The sequence below is a fragment of the Cyclopterus lumpus genome, chromosome 21 (assembly GCF_009769545.1).
Source record: "Cyclopterus lumpus isolate fCycLum1 chromosome 21, fCycLum1.pri, whole genome shotgun sequence".
Lineage (NCBI taxonomy): Eukaryota > Metazoa > Chordata > Actinopteri > Perciformes > Cyclopteridae > Cyclopterus > Cyclopterus lumpus.
In genome coordinates, this window is record NC_046986.1 from 15691171 (window position 1) to 15712278 (window position 21108).

The window sequence follows — 21108 nt, forward strand, 5'->3', positions numbered from 1 at the left end:
CAATGATCAGGATCGGTAGAAACCTGTTGTTCCCAACACACGGTAAGGAACCAGACTGGTGACAGGAATGATCTGACAATCCGCCAGGGAATGCCATGGTCCTTAAAACAGCTGTGAGATATTAAGGCGTCCGTTAATAAAAACGTATCCGTCCTTGGGAGCATTTCTGAACTCCTCCGTTTTCGGTGATCTTGTCTAAAATTCCGGCGGAGTGAGGACACTCAGAGGAAAACTAGCAAAAGAAATGCGTTTTTAAATGGAAACATAGTAGTGTGGACATGGCCTATTTATTTCAGTTATTTTATTTAAATAATACGTTATTGCATTTAAATCATCCTCAGCATTCTAGGTGCAGTGGGCTGATGATGTGAAGCGCTCGGGGAGCAACTGGGGGTCCAGTGTCTTGCTAAAGGACACTTCGACACAGAATTTGTGGGGAGGACAGGTATCGAACCTGCAACCTTGTGGTTACAGGGTGATCACTCTACCCCATGTGCCAGAAATATGCGGAGGGGTCATGACATGCATAGTTGTGTATTTAATTGACCTCAATGTAGGCCGACACAGTGTACTTTTGTTCTCCTCTTCATAAGAGTTTGATATTGTTATAACAATAGCAATATAATGTCAATAATTATCTTTATTCTTTAAATCTAAATTTCATAAATACAACAAACTATAGTTTTTGTAAATATAATATGATTATATATAAAACGTTATAAGACGTGATATCAAATAGCTTTTGCGGCTACAGACACATTGTATTTGGTGGAAAACAGGGCAAATTGGCTCTTTGGATAGAAAAGGTTGCTGACCCCTGATCTAAATATATATGATGTATATATGATTTGTGAAGACTTTACCACTACTCACCAAAAAAAAAAAATTCCTCATTCTTCAATCTTGGTAATAATGTAGTAGTCACCCTTTAAACATCTGTCAGGGAAATTTGCATGAGAGTCGTTTGACATTCCATTTGTCTAGTTAATGGTTAACCAAAACTAAGGTTTTAGAGAATAGCCTTCACACTTTAAGAGAAAGCGAGAGAAAGAGAGGCCAACGTTGACTGTTACCAAGAAAATAAACAAAAAGTTAGGTCTCCAGTGTCAAGGTCACACGCTTGGAGAATCCAACTATTCAGCCTGATTCCCACTGTCCCACAAGATGATAACGTTGTGCTACTTCCGCCATGGCCATTGCATGTAAACATAGTCATTCAATGCTATCATGGAAGTAGTTTGAACAGTAAATAGACTTGTTGCACCAATGTTTCAGTTGTACACATCTAAATGTTTGGAAAAACCAAACACATGGGACAAATAAACGAGTAGTAAAATCTCACCTGAGAGCAAAAGGAGGGAAATCTATTTTAAGTTGGAGACTTCGCCAATGTTTTGCGAAACCCCAAAAAGGAGTTCCCCAGAGACTAGTTATACCGCTCTATCTGCTGCTTCGCTAGGTGTGTAAAGCAGGGAACAGCGAGTGGGGAGAACAGCACCTTGGAGGACAGTCTGTGTGATCAGGAGGAAATGCCTCCCAGAGCCCAGGTCTGCTTCCTGGCCTGCCCAGAGGACTGCGTCGTGGCCCCCTGGGGAGCTTGGAGCAACTGCCCTCTGGTAAGTGGTAACAATCTATTGATTGTTTTCTTGGTTGCTTGACAGGTTGTGTGCCAAAGGAGGTCTCTTATTGTCATTGAAAACATGTCAATAATCATCAGCATATAAGCCAACATGTGGGTAAAATGGCCGGATAAATCATTAGCAATGATCAAAATTGAACAGAAGCTTTTCAGTTCTTTCAATAACAAAGTTGATAATAATGTTGACAGTGTATTAGAGTTGATTGAACATTTTTTGTCATTTAACATTTTGTCACAAAGGGACATATTAATGAATCAATTATTATCTCAGTATGTTGATTGAAAACGTATTGATTGTTATGATTTCCGTGAAAAACATCCCAAATATCATACTCTATCAAATCCTGTTATTAAGTGTCTTTGAGTATCACGAAAAGCGCTATATAAATTAAATGCATTATTATTATTATTATTATTCTTATTATTATTATAACATATAAAATCGATGCTTTTTCAACCAATGGTCCAAAGTTTGCCAATTCCAATTGTCAGTCTGGACTCTGATTAACTCACATTTGTAATGCTTTTTGAGTCTTCCTAAACCCTTACGTGCTTGACTCCATTATTTAGAAAATGTATATATCAATTAAAATGATCAACAGCAGCAGTACTATTAAAATACTTTAAAATATCAATACATGCATGATGTTTCATTAGACTTCCTTTAAATATAAAGTTTAAAAACATCATATCCTAATCAGGGAAGTGTTTGTAATATTTAGTAATAACCGTTCAAATTATAAAGAGCTCTCGTGTGCATCCAACCAGCTGCTTTGTAACCTTGTGTGGTTTAAAATCACATTTTGCAATACAATGTTAGATACTGTGAATGTTATTAAATCTGCTAATGTGCCTCCATGTTCTGTGCCCTCAGTCCTAAACTATGTAACATAGGTTCCCCCGTGTTTCCAGCCACAGGCTGCTGGTCTTCTGACCATGTAGCCGTGTTGTGTGTTTCCTTTCAAACATAATCGTTCAGTGGGCTGGAACATTGGAGTCAGAGAAAGAACAGGATGGGGGGAAAAAGAGATGGAAAGATTATTTACTTGGACTGAGATTTCTTCACAGACATTTGGTCTCAATCAATCTTTCAATCTGCTACTTTAGGCAGCACGGCACTCTTCACATCATATTTGTTGCTCAAATAATGCCAAGACTGCTGTTAAACTGTAACAGCCAAATAAACTGTTAGGGTTGAGTTGTTTCTAGTAATAACTAATATGAAGTACACCCTGGTTAATAACACTGTGATGGTTCCCTACATTGTCTCCATACTGTACATTCACAATGGCATGATGGCCAATGATGTTCCTTCAGCATAGCCTTGTTTGAGTTAGGGATTAACTGTGTCAATACAAATACAATTAAGGTGGAATGTGTTTATCTCTAATACCCTCTGAAACAGTAACATATCACATAGTATCAAGAATAAACCCAGAGCAGCCTTTATAGTGGAGCACAAACACTGCCTTTCAGTTCTTTGTTTACATCCCGCTCTTAGGATACAAGTTGCACTTCATCGACTCTCTAAGGTCCATTGAAATTCAGCTTTTGTTACATTATTCCCAGACCTGGCCACCTGGCTATGTTTTGTCGTCATGATTTTCATAGAGATGATTTTTGAAAACTGTCATCCAATTGAGAACCTGCATTTGAGTGGCTTCAGGATTGCGTCATGTATTTAAAACTGAAAGGAACAGAAAACAAATGGCCTACTCAGACCTGTAAGGCAGGAACACATATTCTGCAATTATCAACACCACGACTTGTTTTGTGCTAAAACACTGGTTTGTAAACAGTGAGCACATCTTAGGGACGATTTTGGCTTAATGTGAAATAGTCAAGACCAGAATGAACACATTTTCCACACTGTAGCTCCCTACAGTAAAAACAAATGGTATTGTCCCCTCCAGGTTTGCTTTAGTTGGTCAAAGTGAAAGAGATTATATTATAAAGAGAAGGTTGAGCACAGACTGCAGACAAGCAGACTGGTGTGTCCACTGATCGATCAGATGTGTCTGATTGATCAGTTTATTACTCAGGTTATTTTGGGTTTAGCAGCTTCTCATTTTGTTCATTTCACTCACAGTTTTGTTTCTACCAATCATACGCAAACTTCTTTTAACACATTAAAGAGAATGAGCAACACTGGTAAATAATCCCCTAAATGTATGCACGTGTTATAGAATTAGTGAAAATAAAAGGCAGTTCACTAGATGTGAATACTGTGATACTCAGCTTGCTGGTTATAAAAAAAGAAGACATAGTTTATTGATTTTGTGAACTTGGTAGGTTTTATTGGGCGAATTGTACAGAACCTCGTCACATTGCGTCATTGACCAAAGGCAGGACCTCATGTATGTAGCACACAAATGCATGAGCATAGGTGTGACAGTGGGTCTAAAGGCATTAGGGGCACATGGCTGCGGGTGATTCATGAGCCTGACACAGAGGTCTCTCATTAGGAGGTGACAGTGATTGAGGTGCATGGCGTGATGCATCAGGAGCAGAGGGACAAATGCAGCTTCACGCATAGACCTTCATCAGTAGAATCAGTCTTTTTCCCTGGAAGCTGTCGTTGTACACACCCCCATGTTCACACATCCTCTGCTTCTCTGTTCACAGCCTTCCATTCCCATGTAGTGACTTGCATGCTACCACCGGCGTTTTGGTCAAAGTGACCCTCTTCCAGTTCTCATGATTGATCTCTCAATTATTATCACACTCGTCTTCATCTGCCTTCAACTGCACTGTGTAAAAATATTTCACTGCAGTAAATTCAGGTTTCTGCCGGTCTAACTACTTTGCAGGAAAACTTAGACCTTCAGCTTACAAAATATAGCATTTATAGCACACTGAAGGCAGCAGTTGCAGTGTATTGGTCATATCAAGTTGAATTCCATTCCCGAAAGAGTAGGTCCCAGTTGAGGTCTATAAGAGGACCATTATACAGATTTGCATTACCTTTACTGTCAAAGCTCAGCCTTTTAATACCAAAGTATTGATATCTCAAAGAAAAATAAAGAGCGAATCAAACAGAAACCACTGTACATTTAGGATACTTAGTCACAATTATTATATGTTATCTCATAACAATGAGATAATACATCACAGTTAGATAATGTGTCATATCATTATTACGAGAAAAAGTTTAGGATGATGAGGTTTAGTTGGCAATAGGGACAGAATCACATATATTCAAATTGGATCAAGCTTAAATATCGTGCTATACAGATTTTGGGTGGCTTGTAATTCCCATTTGATCTTTCCTCGAGTAAAGGCTCAAAGTGTGGGTGGACGGGGTGGAAAGGAGAAGCATAATTTACAATTTGCAACGGTTTTCCTTTATTTCTAACAATAACGTTTTTATATCACTTGATCACATTAAAAGATAAAAAAAATAAATACAAATGGAATGTAGGTTTGCTAGCTCCAGAAAAGCTTGAGTCTTTTCCTTCCAACAAAATATCATATCTCCATGGCTTTTAAAAGTATAATAAGTATTATTTAATCTATGTAGGAACTACTCTTCTTGAACTTATCCATAACAGTTATTCAGCGGCATCATTGCTGATTTAATTTAAGACTCAACCTGCTCATCATTTCCATGTTCAAAAGGGCCATGATGAGCATTTAGGTGACAATCATATTACCTGAATATCATTCACATATCATCTCAACAACAAGAACAGGATTGTGAATGAGCAACAACTGCAGGTCCTATTTTAATTACATCTTCAGAAATAATATATCAGGTAGTTTTTTTCTCAAAGAAGAATAAATGTGTAAGAAGCCAGGTTGTTTTGATAGCACTAAAGTAAAGAGAATATGATCTTACAATGAACTGATTTTTATATGAACAAATTATATTCTCAAAGAAAGAGTTGATGCTTTGTACCATAATTAGCTATTGTGTTAACTGCCATCCCTAATTCTGCATGTCCACAAAATGATTTCCCTTGCTGATTTTCTTTTATACTAATAATGAGTAATGATGACAAAATCAGAGCCATTCCTTAATTCTGCCCACATTTCAAAATACAAGTGCCCTGCTCAGAAGGCAATTGTTCAGATATGGATTTAACGTATATTGCTATATATGGTTTGCTCTAAATAGTAACTCTATTTACCTATAAAATATCAAATGTATTTACCTATAACAGTAAAACAAAAATTGGTGTTCCACAAAGTTACAATATTTTTACCCAAATTAGTACACTAATTCCAAATTATTTCTGCCTGTATGATGACTTAAAGCATGGTTACAATTTAATCATAATGTGTGTAATGTAAAGGCAGGAGACAGCTTTCAGTTTTCTTTGGCCGACTGAAGGAACCCTTAATTCCAACCAGCTTCATCCCATCTCGCTCATCTCTGAAAATAAACCTGTGCTCTTGACAAGTTGACGTTTGTGGTGATGCTGTCATTGTTGTGCAGCAATGTCACAGAGGAACAGCGCGGAACAGGAGCAGACACATCCTCCGCCTCCCAGCCTCGGAAAGTTCAGCCTGTCCAGAGCTGGTCCAGTCGGAGCCCTGTATTCTCAACAGCACCTGCTTCTCCTACCAGCACAGAGTCTCAGGTAAGGACCATCTGCACATCCGGCCTAAGCTACAAGTGGACGAGTGGTGACACGGCAGCTCCCAGTGACAGGCAGGAGGCTTTTTAATCACAATGCAAATATATTGAACTGAATGAACGTAGAGCAAGGTGTGTGTGTGCTTGTCCAGGTTTGCCTGTGTGAGACACGGGTGACAGAAGTAAAGATTCCCAAAATAAAGGAGTATTGGTTTAGCACACTGTTGTTGGTTGGAATTGACAGTGATCCTGCTAGCATGAGCATACAAGCTGGTCTGGCAGTGAGACTAATGTCTAGATATGTTGCTGTGTGTGCGTGCATGTGTGTGTTGCAGACTGGAGTACATGCCAACTGAGCGAAAATGCCATCTGTGGTCAGGCTTCACGTTTTCGTCTCGTAGACTGTATTCGCAGCGACGGCAAGATAGTGGAGTTGCAGAAATGCAAGCAGGTAATCACTGTGTAGTCTGTGTTCCGTTCATAATGACATCCCGCAGTTAGAAAAATCATCATTTAACGCTCATACAGATGAAAAGAAAAATGTTTTTCACTATGGACAGGGTGATATAACTCTAATGTTTATTATTTTCCTTTTGCAATATATTTGGAAATCTTATTTGGAAAAATGTTATGTCTTATACATTATTGAAATTTGTTTAAGTGAAAAGGTTGTAACACCTTTATGTTTTCCTAAAAATAACTGCAGCACTTTTAAGATATGGAAATATGGGCGCTCCCTCTTTTTTTCTTAGTGGAAATAATTAGCTATCCCTTCTCACAGCTGGGCTCTTGTTTTTCTACAGTTTGGTCTGATCAACAAGTGGAGGCTGTCAGAGAGCTGCGTGGTTAACTGTCCCGTCAACTGCATCCTCTCTGAATGGTCACAGTGGGCTGAATGTTCGCACACTTGCGGTAACCAAGGTAAACAAACTTAACTCCAAGCCAATGGGAGCACCGACCTCATAAACAGACACGAAGTCGACTCATTATCCCTTCTACTTTGGCATTCACTAAGATACTAAACTATGCATGAATACATTTAAAAGCATTACAATATTTATACGAGAATGTGTAATATATATATATATATATATATATACATATATATATATATATATATATATATATATATATATATATATATATGTATGTATATATGTATATATATAAATATACAGTATATAGTGTATGAAGCCCAGTTTTGGTAATTAACATGAGGTTAGATTTTTAGATCAGCAGGTTGACATTAATTAATTTTATACAGCTCACCTTTATGGATATCATAAATGATTCAGTGTTCCTAAATAAAACATATACCCTTTCTCTGTATGGTTTCGAAAATGCACTTTGTAATAACAAACATGTGGCGTGCTCGTCATCACTTTCATGCAATATACAGAAGTTAATGACATAACCTTGTTGCATAAATTGTTTTTTAGGGCTCCCAAAGCCAATCATGTGTTATTATCTCAATTAGAGACACTCAAAGACAGTATCTTCTCAGGTTCATTCATTTTAATGTATTGTCGACTATCTGTATCTGTCTCTCACAATCAACCCCTCATTCTAATAAGCGAGCACTTACATGGGCTTTCAACTGGGGATTTAAACTCAGAACTCTCTGTCTGTCTCTCTCTCTATGTCACTGTTGCTGTGACTCTGTTTCTGCCTCTCTCTCTCTCTCTCCCTCTGTTCGTCCTCACACAATGTGAAACACATCTGTCAGACTTGATGAGGGATTTGCGTCGTATCTGTGTCAGACGACACAAGGATCTTGTTCTGTCAGGATCTCGTGGGAGTGCTAATGTTTTGGTTTGATTTTTTGAGATGGCAGAGCTGAATGTCCTTTTGCTGTGTCTGTCCGGGGCCCACGGAGCTCAGCATCTCCCCTGGCGTAGGACAAGCACACACAGCTTCTGTCTTAACTGGATGGCTGATGGAGGCCATGCCTTTACTGGGCCTCAAAGGACCCAGACCCTGAGCTGTTACAGCATAACAAACCCACTCTGTAGCCAGTCCGTTTAACCGGTGCCATTTAGCAAACGTTCCCTTACACCTCTTATGAATGGCTCTCTTGAGCAAAACACTTTCAAAGATTTATGGCACTTATTCCTGTTTGTTATGAGGGAAATATTTCAAAATAATATTTCTTTTCACTCGTTATTTCATGGATGTATGTTTGTGTGATGATATTTAGTTTTCTAGCATGTCGTATAGTCCAATGACTCCCACGGTGGTTTTGTTCTGTACCTCACATAGTTTGTCATGTTAAGAGAATGTCACTATGTTTTGGATTCATACATACAAAGGCAAAAAGAGTATTCGGTTTGAACATTGAAGCTCTGTGCATACAGAGGCCTCCTCTGATCTATGGTTCCTAACAGTGTCTGGCTTGATGCTCTGCAGGTCAGTCTGTGCGCAGCCGGAGGATCCTGCAGGAGGCCCATGAGGAGGGTCGGCCCTGTCCCCCCCAGCTCACCCAGACCAAGCCATGTCCCATAAGGCCTTGCTATACATGGCTGCTTAGTGACTGGTCCCCATGCACTGTGGAGGTATGACCTGCACCGTGCATGCTCGATTAAAGTAATATACCGGTATTGATGATAACCGTGATATTTATGAATGAAATATTAATATCATGCTAATAATACATCATACATATCATAATATTGTGTAAAGAATCCAGTGCCTGTTAAAGCGTTACAGACACGCTCTCCTGCCTCATAGTATTTTGAGTGTAATAAATGTTCTAAAAAAATGAAAACAAATTACAATAAACAGTTAAAGATACATTTGACTGATGGCATAATTAATGTAATATAATGTGCAATTTGGAATGACATCACATTTCTGAATGGTACCACTAGTGGTGCTTTGGAGCAATGTTTTACATGGAACCATACAACATACGCATTCACACTATATTACTGACCAGCAGGTGGCGGTAACACATTCAGAAACGATGGTAAAAAAACGCTAGCAAGTAAACGTTGATGTAAACAATGCAAGTTTATTATTGAGTTATTGAAATATATTAAATATGTTTGTTAGACTTCAAAAATACACACAATGCATCTTAGTGAAACTTTTTTTGTTTCCAAGAAAATTCCGCAGGGCACATTATAAAGTATCAATGATGTTATGCAGACAAGCATTAATACGCTGAGAAATCTATGTCCCAAGGGTTGAAGACAAAAAAAACAGCTCCATTAAGTTAAATAGTAAATATTGAATGTCCAATGTGAACCTGTTATTAGTCATTCTAAACTTACAGAGGAGCAACGCCCAACTAGTTTAATTTATTGTCATCCAGTACGTCGGCGTTCTTTCACAAACGGTTCATAATTCAAATAGATGGTCGGTGAGGACTTCCACTTGCCTAATTAATGTTGAGGACACAACTTTTGATCACCTGACAAAAAGATAATATTTGTCTGTGTGTTCATGCAGGGTGCAGAGTGTGGTGAGGGGCTTCGGAGGAGGAGCCTGTCATGTGTCGCCCACAAGGGCAACTGGCCTGAGTCTCCTCCGCAGCCAATGGACGCGCAGCTTTGTGGAGACAAACTGCGGCAGCAGATCCAACAGGAAATGCAACATCCCTGCTTTGTCCCCTGTCCAGGTAAAGCTACACTGGTTGTATAATGTTCAGTATATAAAGTATTACTATTAATGTAATTGAATGAAATATACAATGCATTATTATTTTTGTAATATGGTCAAATGTAGCAAAACGTTCCAACTACTGTTGTAATTTTGGATTCATCATGACAAAAATCATTTGGCCTGGCTCACCTGCTCCATAATGAATCATCTTGTTTTTTAATGCAAACTGGAATCTGCCAATGCACTCTCCTCTCCACAAAGTGGTTGACATTTCCAGCTGCTAAATAATTATTGCAAAATCAATAAAACTCATAGATTAACTAATGACCCTGTCACGTTATCTGGTTGAACATGTCCAATAACAAATTAGAAGAAGAAAAAAAACACAATGTCCACATCGATAGAAGACAGTTCACATTTGTAGTTAATAGAGTATAAGAGCATCAGAGCTGCAAAAGTCAATACTGAGCAACTAAACAAGAGACTGATTTCAAGCTACATCATGTAACAACTTAGTAATACATAAATAGTGGAAAATCATCCTCTGCTAACGAAAGCAATTAACAGCTCTGAAATTCTGCATGCAGAGAGCACAAGCTCTCTGCATGCAGAATTAATAATACAACAACAAAATGTAACTAGTTTTAAATCAGAACATCCTTGATAACCATTCATAGTTTATTCATTGCTTTTGCAAAAGCAGGAGGTAAAAGACATGTAAGATGACAAAACTAAATTTGGTTCATTCTAAATTACCCTAATTCCCCATTTTGCATCACAATGATGAATACATTTAAAACGACGATCTTACAAAGTGAGGGCAGAACATCATTATGCAGCTCCGAAGGCATGCAGGCCCGACGCTGTGGCCCGACGCTGTGGCCTGGCGCGTTGGCGCCCAGAGATAGCGAAGGTGGGGCTACAGGAAAACGAAGATCTGTATGTGCCTGTTACTGAAATTATGAACTTCATCACAATTCAACCCAAAGTTATTTGAGACCTTGAGTTCCGAGATAGACATCTAAAGGGAAACAATTGGCTCCATCATCTCCAAAATTAAAAAATGTCCCTTTTGCGACTAAATGGGAACTGCATCACAGCATTTGGATCTGAGACAAATTAGACCACTAAACTGCATAATTTAAGGGGCTAAATACACAGAGAGTACATATATAACTGGAATGAATGACCCTGCAAATATATCAGTAAAGCACTGTGCAGTCACTGCTGGTGATATGTTTTCAGGAGCAAGTCTGGATCAATTTGTTTCCCTTGCAATGCTAACAGTGCATTCACTGTTGGCATTCTGCGGTACACGTCAAACCACATGCACGTTGTTTTCGGTGATAGATAATGACACAAATGCACCAGCGCTGGCAATGGACTGACGCCACTTTTCCTGAGTGCTGTAGCTTAACAGTGGTGTTAACTAGAGAGTGAAAACCTGTAAGTAAAAGTTGATTTACTGTAACCTTATGTTCCTGTTGGTTTAGTCTCCTCCATTGTTCAAATAAATGAGGAGCGTAATGCCACATGCAGGCTTGATGGAGTTCTTCCACTTAAAATATAGAATATTGACATTTAGACATTTTTAGACAAAAGCACTGTCACACAGTGCTTTTAATTGATCCCTTTGACAAGGTAATTAGAGACCTATGGCATGAAACATTGCCATGGTTTTTAATTGTGTTATTATGAAAATCCCCAAAGCAAGAAGAAGCCATCAGATCATAGTTCTTTTATCCATATTTAGACCACCTTATGGATGTCGCTAGCAAGGGATCTGCTAGCCAGACAGCAATGACCTGCTTCACTTGTCACCGTCACCGTGGTGACCGTGGTGTCACCGTGGAAAGTCAACATGGCTTTCCACGCTGAAAATTGTCCTTAGGCACAATTAGTTGGCGGGCAGGCCAGCTACACAAGTACCAGGAATATATCCGATTTCTTTTTCTTTTTTTTAAAGAGAAACAGTCATTATAATCCGATAAAAAGACACCTCTGATCTCCTTTGTCATGGCTTCAGCCAAGCGAGGCTCTCGTTAGCTTTTTCTAAGACAAGACCCTTTTACAGAGCTTGCTTCTGCTCATCTGTCTCTTGCGCTCCTCTCATCCTCGCCTTGATTCATCAGTCTACTCGCCTTTGCTGTGAGCCTTGGCTCAGGATCAGAAGTGTTTGATGGCCGGAGCAGATGTGTGTTATTTGTGTTATTTGTGTCCATGTGTCGGTTCGTGGTAAGGTGGCAGGCGCAGTGCGGGGGCCAGGGGAGGGGTGGCCACCATGTATGTGATGTACTGTGATGTACTGTGTGTGTGTGTGTGTGTGTTGCTGTTTGCTGTATCCTGCAGCTTTAGCCACAGCATGTTTCCACAGGCATAGCAGCATGACTGATTAAGTCGATCCATATAAAGATGAAAGATAATATGCGTCAATCCAGACTGTCGCTAATGGGTGTTCGGGGCAGAGAATCAGAGGGTTCTTCTGGCTGAGAGGCTGTAACAGCGGGTGATATTATCACTACAAGCTGAGTCTATAAGGAATGCAAGGGATATTAATGCTTGACCTTCAAGGAAACAAGTGTTGAAATGGTATTTGTAGACTCACAGAATACATCAACCAGCTTTTATCCACTAAAATCATTTCCCAAATCAAACTTTGCTTCTCCTAAGAGACACGATGCAGTATTGGGGGTTGCCTTTACAGTTGGGCTCGGAGTTATGGCTTGTATTGTATAATTTATAACTCTGGTGTGTCTATTACTTCTGAATACCCACTGGGCTGACTGAGTCATTTGTTTTTGCGCATTTGGTACATTATCCGCCGCAGCTGTGTTTCCGATCTTTTTTAAATGTTCCAGGTGCTAGCAGAGGAGCCATAAAAATATTCCCGGAAATAGTGTTGACAAGTTGTCAGAAAGGACAGTCTGACAGTGTTATCGATTTAATTGTGCCTATCAGTGATGCTTTTCTGTCTCTTTTTGCCCTCAGGAGACTGCCATTTGACTGTGTGGTCGTCTTGGAGCTCCTGCCAGCTGACCTGCGTGGAAGGGCGAAGTTTTGAGACCACCGGTCGCCAAGCTCGCTCTCGAGCTGTGATCATTCAGGTCATGGAGAACCAGGGCAGCTGCCCACATCAAGTGTTTGAGACACAGCCTTGCAAAGGTACTGGGGAAATATAGACAAATGTCAGAAAACCTTGTTTTATTGATGTGAGTTGTCCTAACATCACCTCATTTGAAAGCCTTTCTTAAAGAAAATATTATAATTATTGTTATCAAGGATCACATGACTACTCCATGCGGAAGTAGTTTATCACCTGCACTGAATTATCTCCTCTGCTTTTCCCTTCAGCTCTATGGAGCTCTGTAGCATTTTTTTCTCATTGTTTTGGTATTCTTTCAGTGAATAAGCTCTGATAAACCCCCCATATGCTACCTGCTCAGTATCAAACAGCAGACATGCAAAGCTAATGACTAGCTGCTGAACATGGAGCATATATCAGCTATAGTGTCAAAGATTTCCCTCAGGGGCTGGTGGAGTCCAACAAAACTCAAGGAGAGTGAATCTTGGTTTAGAAACTGTGAATGAATGCTAATGCTGCTCTGTGTGCTTAGAAGTAAATAAGAATATGTTTGCGAACATCTTTTGTTTGTTTACCCTGAGTATAACTACGAATCTATCTGCTAATAATGAAAAGTATTTTTTCTCTGACCTCTTCTGGTTGAATGCTTCAAGGTTTTTACACCTGTTACCACACAGTTGTGATCAGGGTGTACTGGACACGCCCAGAGTACAATTCTACATCACTGCAGCCACCAAGTAAAACAGGTTTAATTGGTGTTAAGTTAAGCTTTATTCTCTCGATAAATGGACACTCAATTAGTGGTCAAACCTTGGATATTCAAGACTGAAAGCCTCTGATCTTCAAGATGAATCAATGAAGTGGAAACTATCTCCTAATAAACATTACATTTGCTGCAGATCTACTCATAAGAGCCACAGAAAGATGTATTTCATCCTGTTGACACTGTAACAACACTTCAATGTTAATCAGTGTGTGTGGGTACACTATTATCTTGGAAATTCATGGGAGTAGTATTTGCACCGTGAGACAGCCCACACAGCTCATAACCGATATTATGGATTCAAGGCTCTTTTGGGGTTTTGCTAACTATAAGCCTGTCTGCATGCAGGTAAAAGGCATACAGATGGTACAAGTGCTTGCTAAATGGCCAGCCCTGCATGGCAGTGAATGTCATGGAAAAGTAATCTTTTGAAGCTGGGTCACAAGTTAGCACTTAAAAACTACAAATACGCTGAATTGACTATAATTGTACGTGGCCGTATTTCAACATGGCTGCTACACCAGATATACAAATTTGATGAAAGATGGAGTCATCCGATTACTTACTGACCAAGTCTCCAAGGGGAATACCATATGCATTTATTGTTTTTTTAATTTCTATATTGCCTTAAACAACCATTTTCCCTTGATGCTTTGATTATGCCTGTGTGCTGAGTTTATTGTTTTCATATTATTCTAATGTATCTTCCCACCTGCCGTTGTGTCATTAAGTAATATTGTGCTTTTTTGATTGCTGCACCTACATTCCTAAAATGTAACAGCCCACAACTATTTAACCTCTTGCCAGGTCTCTCATCTGAGCAAATATAATGTTCAGGCACTTGGCATTCCTAATAATACTACACATCTGTTTGGCTAAATGTCACTTCATTAATCCAGAAGTGAAAGTTTCTCCTATAAGTAATTTGCCATGAAATTCCACACGACATGTGTGACTATATTTTTTCTTTGACTGTTCCTCTCTTCAAATCAATGTTCCCCCTTCACTCACTAGGACAATAAGATCCTTCCTTCTAGAAAATAAGAAGTTTCTTTCATGTACATCTTTGACCATTTTCCACCATCTCATTTCCTCCAAAGATCTCTTTGTCTTGCAGCACCGCGCTTCAAAAGAAAATGGCACAGTTTTTTTTCTTCCTACAAACATAATGTATTACCTTATAATATGAAGTAGTGGGCAGCAGGAGTAGTGGTGGTTAGCGTCCGTGGAAGCCTGCCGAAAGGCCGCATGCCAAACAAAAACTGCTAATGAGCATTGCCTGTGCCTCTCTGCCATTGATACAGGGGGGAAATGCCACAGTTACCAGTGGATGATGGGAGGATGGAGCAACAATGTAAGAGTGGTATGGTGTCAACGCTCAGATGGTGTCAATGTCACAGGTGAGAAGTCATTGTGCAGAAGCATAGAAACTCACTCAGACATTCTTGTAGAAATAGGAGTATCTATGTGTATCTGGCCTAATGCAGACTGCAGCTGCAAGTGTCCCAGTTCAACAGCGAAAAGCTGCACAGGGTCTCATATTTCTATGCAGCTTGGATCACATGGATATGCACTATAATATCAGATTGTTTAATCATTCAAAAAGGAATTTGTGAGCGTTGCCATGACAGTCGGAGAATATTTTTTGTATTCTTCTCCGCTGTCACATCTGTAATTTCGGCAGAGGGGAAAGTGGTTAAGTAATACATGTAGAATGGATTTCCTTGTCCAGGTGTTAACTGAAACATTTTGAAAGTGATAAGAGTGTGTACAAAAGTGGATGTCGCAATTGTTAATCTCAGTTTACAATATCATTATATACGGGTTAGACCCGACAATGTGTATGATCAGTGACTTCACCCCCTGCAAGAAAATCGAATGGCATCATTTTAAAATTGTGCACGACAGCCTGCAGTGTGATCTTTCTGTACTTTCTGTTTCTCGCACTCTTAGACACACATAGAGCAAAACACACACACACACACACACACACACACACACACACACACACACAATATAATCATTTTAGTATACTGTTGAATTTAACACCTTATTTGATCTGCCCATACTCAGTGCATCCTCCATTGATTCCTTCTCTCCTTCTTAACTTATGTAATCAATAAGTCAGACTCTTAGCCGGGAGGCTTTCAATCTATATAAAAATAATCATGCATTTGTATTTGTGGGAAGAAGAGCAGGCATAGAGAAACGGAACAAAGGTAAGTGCGCTGTGGGAACGAAAGCTTTCGGCGAGCTTGATGTGCTGTAAATAGTTGGGGAATGTGATCTTATTGCTGTAAAGAAGTGTTTCTGGTAAATATGAGCCCAGAAGGAATAACCTTCCTCTCCAAAGAAAGCAAGATCCCAAGGCATTACTCTTTGATATTTTGACATGCAATTTTCCGTGTTGAAATTCAAATGTTCACAAATTGATCACAGACTCTGATAGGCAACTGAATCAGGTGTGACAGTACATTAATTTAGTGATCAATGGCGAAATGAACAGAAATAAGAACCTGTTGTCTTCCTTTAGGGGGGTGTTTTCCACAGAAAAGGCCGACCACAGTCAGACACTGCCATCCTCTGTGCACCAAACCCTTCTCACACTGCACACCGGTAAGATCATCGCACTTTGATCAGGCAGCTGGGATCTGTGTAATTACCAGTGCATGTTGCTGTTTCCTGCTGGTACCACATTCTAGGTAAATGGATTTTGACAAATGACATTTCTAATTATCAAGAACAGGCATTATAAGAATCTATTGATAGCAATGAATGTGTCAATTGTCTGTGTCAATTAGGGACTTCACCTAGATGGAGGGAAACTGCTCACAAGCATCTATAAACATGACCAAGAATAGCCTCAGCTTGAAGTTTTACTGCCCCTTAGAGTATCCTCAACGTAACTGCACTCCCAAACAGTGCAGCACTGACTTAAGAAAAAGAAAGAAAGAAGTGTACACTTGTATTTATCCCTGTGTGGAAATTCTTCTCTGCATTTGACCCATCCTTAGTTATTAAGGAGCAGTGGGCTGGAGCGAAGCGCCCAGGGAAAGAAATTAGACCTTGCTGGAATTTGAAACCTGCAACCTTATGATTACGGAGCAAACGCACTAGCTCAGAGAGCCACAGCCTCAGATTAAGAAGCATTTAATGTGTTTTTGTTTTAAAGCATTTAGATGCAGATAAAATGCCTGAGAAGATATTTAAAATTAAAGCACATAATTTGAATGCTCCCAATGCATAATTGGGAGCAACTGTATTGCATTTGGTGTGTGTGTGTGTGCGCGTGTGTGTGTGTGTGTGTGTGTGTGTGTGTGTGTGTGTGTGTGTGTGTGTGTGTGTGTGCGCGTGTGTGTGTGTTTTTGGCCTCGCTGGGGCTCATTTGCATCTTGTCTTCGAATCTGGGAAATGCTGTTGTAATCTACCCACTGAGGAGGTTGGGATGAATCAACCTGCGTTAAGGATACATTATTTTTAAAGATTCGAGTAAAGCAGAGGAGTGTCTTTGCGTGGCAGACTGGATGGTAAGCAGTGTTTTGCAACAATGGGAAAGTAACAATTGTCTTGTGTTGGCTTTAAATGATGATCAATTCAATTTTCAATCCAGTTTATTTTGTATAGCCCAAAATCACAAATTACAAATTACCCTCAGAGGGCTTTACAATCTGTACACATACGACATCCCTGTCCCAGGACCTCACATCGGATCAGGAAAAACTCGGATCAGGAAAACTACCTTTTCACAGGGAAGAAAAGGGAAGAAACCTTCAGGAGAGCAACAGAGGAGGATCCCTCTCCCCTGATGGACAGAAGCAATAGATGTCATGTGTACAGAATGAACAGCATTTACAAAGTTACATAAACACATTACATGAATATGACATGATGTGCTCCCCCCAATGCAGAGCGGAGTGTGTGGGTGTGAGAAGGGTTACACTGAAGTAATGACCACGCACGGCTTCTTGGACTACTGCACCAGAACCCCGGGGGTGGACAACAACAAGAAAGCTGATGTGAAAACCAACTCTGGAAGATTAAAACCCGGACCTTCTAAGGCCCAGGACCTCTTCAGTGAGTGGACCTTAAGACCTGTTGGCCCAGGTACTGAAATGGAAATCATCTTTACAGCTAGACCAGTAAGCCAGAGATCATCCCTCCCTTTGTACGTCAGGGATCACTGGGCCAGGGATGGAATCCATTTTAGGCCAATGTCTTTTACTCTGGCTCATCATTATATGCTGTTAAAAGAAGAAAATAGCTCAGTTGAGCATAAAAGTGTCAAGAAATCAACTCGCTTCTCTGCAGTATGTTTTAAAAGAGAACAGAACTGCTCCTTATTCTAAAATGTGAGGGGAAAAAAGACCTCCAGACGGAAGATGTCGACGTAAATATATTGAAAACTTTGTATTAAAACTGCTTTTTGATTGCACAGATGGAAGAGTAAAGCTGTGGGTTTACGCCGTGACTGCTGTTGGATTCATCTTCATACTCTTTCTTATTGCATTATCCTTCCTGGTTTGGTATGTACTTTATTGACTTCTGGAAAATTCTCCTACACAATGCACATGTTCAAGAACAAAAGCACCATTGTAGGCCACACACATTGTAGGTGGGAAAGAGATCGAACACTGAGAGGCAAAGCTAATTCTTAACCATCTGCTCTCCTCGAAAAGAACCCTGTCAAGTATGAGTTATATTCCTCACAGTATTTTGTCTGCTGTGTGCAACTGCTATCAGACAATGGAATTCTTTGTAAAGACTGCAATCAGGTGCTGCCCTGTGCTGCCAAGTCAGATACACTGTCAACTTTTCTTTTTTGTCCATTTATTTCAGCAAGCCATCTAAATCTACGAAGACGTCTCCTCCACCGCAGAAGCCCTTGACCCTGGCCTACGATGGTGACATGGATATGTAAGGTGGCTATACGTCACATGACGTGTTCGGCCTCAGACAGACTCCAGACTAGGTTCTGTTTGTTCCATCACATGCAGCTGACTGTTGGCCAGTTTGAGCTGGGTGAATATTTGCTGTAGTTCCAACTGTAATGCAACAAAAAAAAAATGCAGTGGACAGATAACGACGATTGCGACTGATTTGCTGCTGAGGGCAATATGGCCCGGAATTTTGGTATCAGCCAACTTTCCTTCCCGAAGAAGAGGAACCAAAGCCGAACATGGTGCAAATGAGACAAAAGGCCTCCAGACGTAGGTAACAAATGGACCTCTAGTTTCTTTTTTTTACCGCTTGCAATGTGAACACACTTTTACAGCACTGGTTGCAACCAACAAGTCATGAGGACTCCTCAAAGACAAAGTGGATCCACAGGTGTTTGAGTTTTTTGAGAATCAGAGGAACCAGCTGATTATTTGTCTGGTATTTGTGTCGTGAGGGAGACAAATCCTCTTGAGTCAGCAGTTGCTTGTGACGTTCAAAGAGAAAAACAATAGAACATTTGTCTCATCAGTGCTGGATCTTTGTGAAAAGAAATGTCACACGCCTTTTGGCTAAACAAACAGCCTTTTTTTGAATTTCTGAGTGCTCTATGCACTACGTTAGTGCTGAACGACTTTTCTAGTGTTTTAATTGTCATGCGAGTTGTTGCTGTCAGATTGTGTTCTGTTGATGATATGTTGTGTATATGTGGAATCCAAAAGCAGGTTTTCCTTGAGTTTAACTATACAATGATGCAGTAATTTCTCCTCCCTGAATCGCATGGAAGTCGAACGCTGGTTACTAAATTAAGAACAAAAAACAAAAATTGGTGGAGTTTTGCCCTGAATGATGGCAGTCAAGAATTAACCAGTGTCACGGAGTCAAGCCAATCTCCACAGCGCTGTGTCAGGGCTAAAGAAAGGTATGTCTCCACACATTGTCATTCTGCTGTAAGGGGGGGGGGGCACTCTAGCTTGTTTGTATTTCTTTAAACCAATCACAATCGTCTTGGACCAAGCACAGAATGCAGAATAGATAGTGGAAGGGGATCCCGGCTGGCAGCCAATTGCAGGCTTTTACGCACAGTCTACATCTGGTTGGTCAGTCTGAGAATTAACAGAAAACAGTTACAGACCTTTAATGCAAATTATTAAATACCAGCATGATAAAGATCATACCTCATACACACTTGTTCAACAAATGCAAAACAAAAAAGCACTGATCACCAAAGCAGATACAAGAATAGACATTACCAATAATCATTTTATTTTTACATCACTTATTACATCCAAATACAAAGTCAGCTGACAGAACAAGGTGAGAAACTAGTTTTTCTTCTCTTTTCTTGAGACAGGGCTCAAAACATGAAAGACCGATCGTAGAGCACACATTAGTTAAGTAGATTATGTCATATTTCGGTTTCTCTTGCTCATGCACAAAAGTAACCGCTTTTCTTTCATTCAGCCGTGAAATTGTTTCAGATTTCCACTTACAGTACAAGACATCCATGTTTTCTAGTAAAGCATCTTAGTCGACCATAAATGCACACATTTGGTATATTTTAAACATGAATCCTCCAGTGCATTATCCATACGGAGAATTACATTTCTAATACTTGGTGGTTTTGGTATTGAACACAGTCCACGCTGTTTCTCTTTCTGCCTCCACAAACTGAACATTTGGTCTTGTGTAATCTGACCTCCTTTTGAATGTACTTTTCCAGTGACTATAATCTTAATGGTGGTGCAAATATAGTTGCTACATGTTGTAACAATTGTATTTACACAGCTGATTGTATGTAAGCATGCTTGATCCATTTTGGCAGAAAGTGCTCCGAGTGGCCTTGCAAAGATTCTGTTTTACAAGTTGCCAAACATTTGAGAGTAGTTTCTTTTTCTAATATTTGGCCAACTAAGGGACATACAGTATGGTAAATGTGAAGTCGATGTGAAATCCAATAGTGAGATAATTTCTAGATAACAGGATCAACTAATAAACAAGTTATCTGGTTACATTTCCATAATAAAACAAAGAACAGCCAACTTCTTATCTGATTCCATTGGGTTGTATCCAAGAAAATCCAAAAGTATGTTCACTCATTGTTTACAGTACCATGCTATTTGTGTTACTATTGTGTGTACATGGAGAGCTGGACAAAAATGCAAATAAATTGTGGAACCATGTGAAAATGTAACGCGGCACTCTTTCCTCTTTGTTGCACATTTTCAGGGTTCAAAGGGAGGGAAATCTTTGTGAGAGAGATGATCTAGTCCTGCTATGATCTTCATCGGCTCCTTGACTCAAATTGTAATTGCTGATGCCGGCTTCTCGGCAGAGTCCAGAATATATAAGCAGCTGATAAGATTAGTCTTGCCCTGCAGTCAGATTCCCACTCTGATAGTCCCAGGATGCTCGTAGGTTGTAAGGGAAAGTGTTTAAAAGTCTTGTCTCATCGAACTCATTTATTAAAGACTGTCACTTTTGTTTAAGAAACGGTTGAAATCAAA

At 39.8% G+C, this 21108-nt stretch overlaps 1 protein-coding gene across 1 annotated transcript in view; it reads left to right on the forward strand.

Moving 5' to 3' along the window:
• thsd7ba (thrombospondin, type I, domain containing 7Ba) overlaps window positions 1-19021 on the forward strand; it is a 111274-nt gene extending 92253 nt beyond the window's left edge. The window contains exons 17-28 of the mRNA XM_034561795.1: window positions 1460-1616; window positions 6078-6222; window positions 6554-6669; window positions 7022-7139; window positions 8625-8770; window positions 9669-9837; window positions 12810-12983; window positions 14971-15066; window positions 16200-16282; window positions 17575-17770; window positions 18102-18189; window positions 18503-19021. Of these exons, the coding sequence (XP_034417686.1) occupies window positions 1460-1616; window positions 6078-6222; window positions 6554-6669; window positions 7022-7139; window positions 8625-8770; window positions 9669-9837; window positions 12810-12983; window positions 14971-15066; window positions 16200-16282; window positions 17575-17770; window positions 18102-18189; window positions 18503-18584 (1570 nt within the window). The 3' untranslated portion in view covers window positions 18585-19021. The remainder of the gene's footprint in view (window positions 1-1459; window positions 1617-6077; window positions 6223-6553; window positions 6670-7021; window positions 7140-8624; window positions 8771-9668; window positions 9838-12809; window positions 12984-14970; window positions 15067-16199; window positions 16283-17574; window positions 17771-18101; window positions 18190-18502) is intronic.
• Window positions 19022-21108: the final 2087 nt, after the last annotated feature.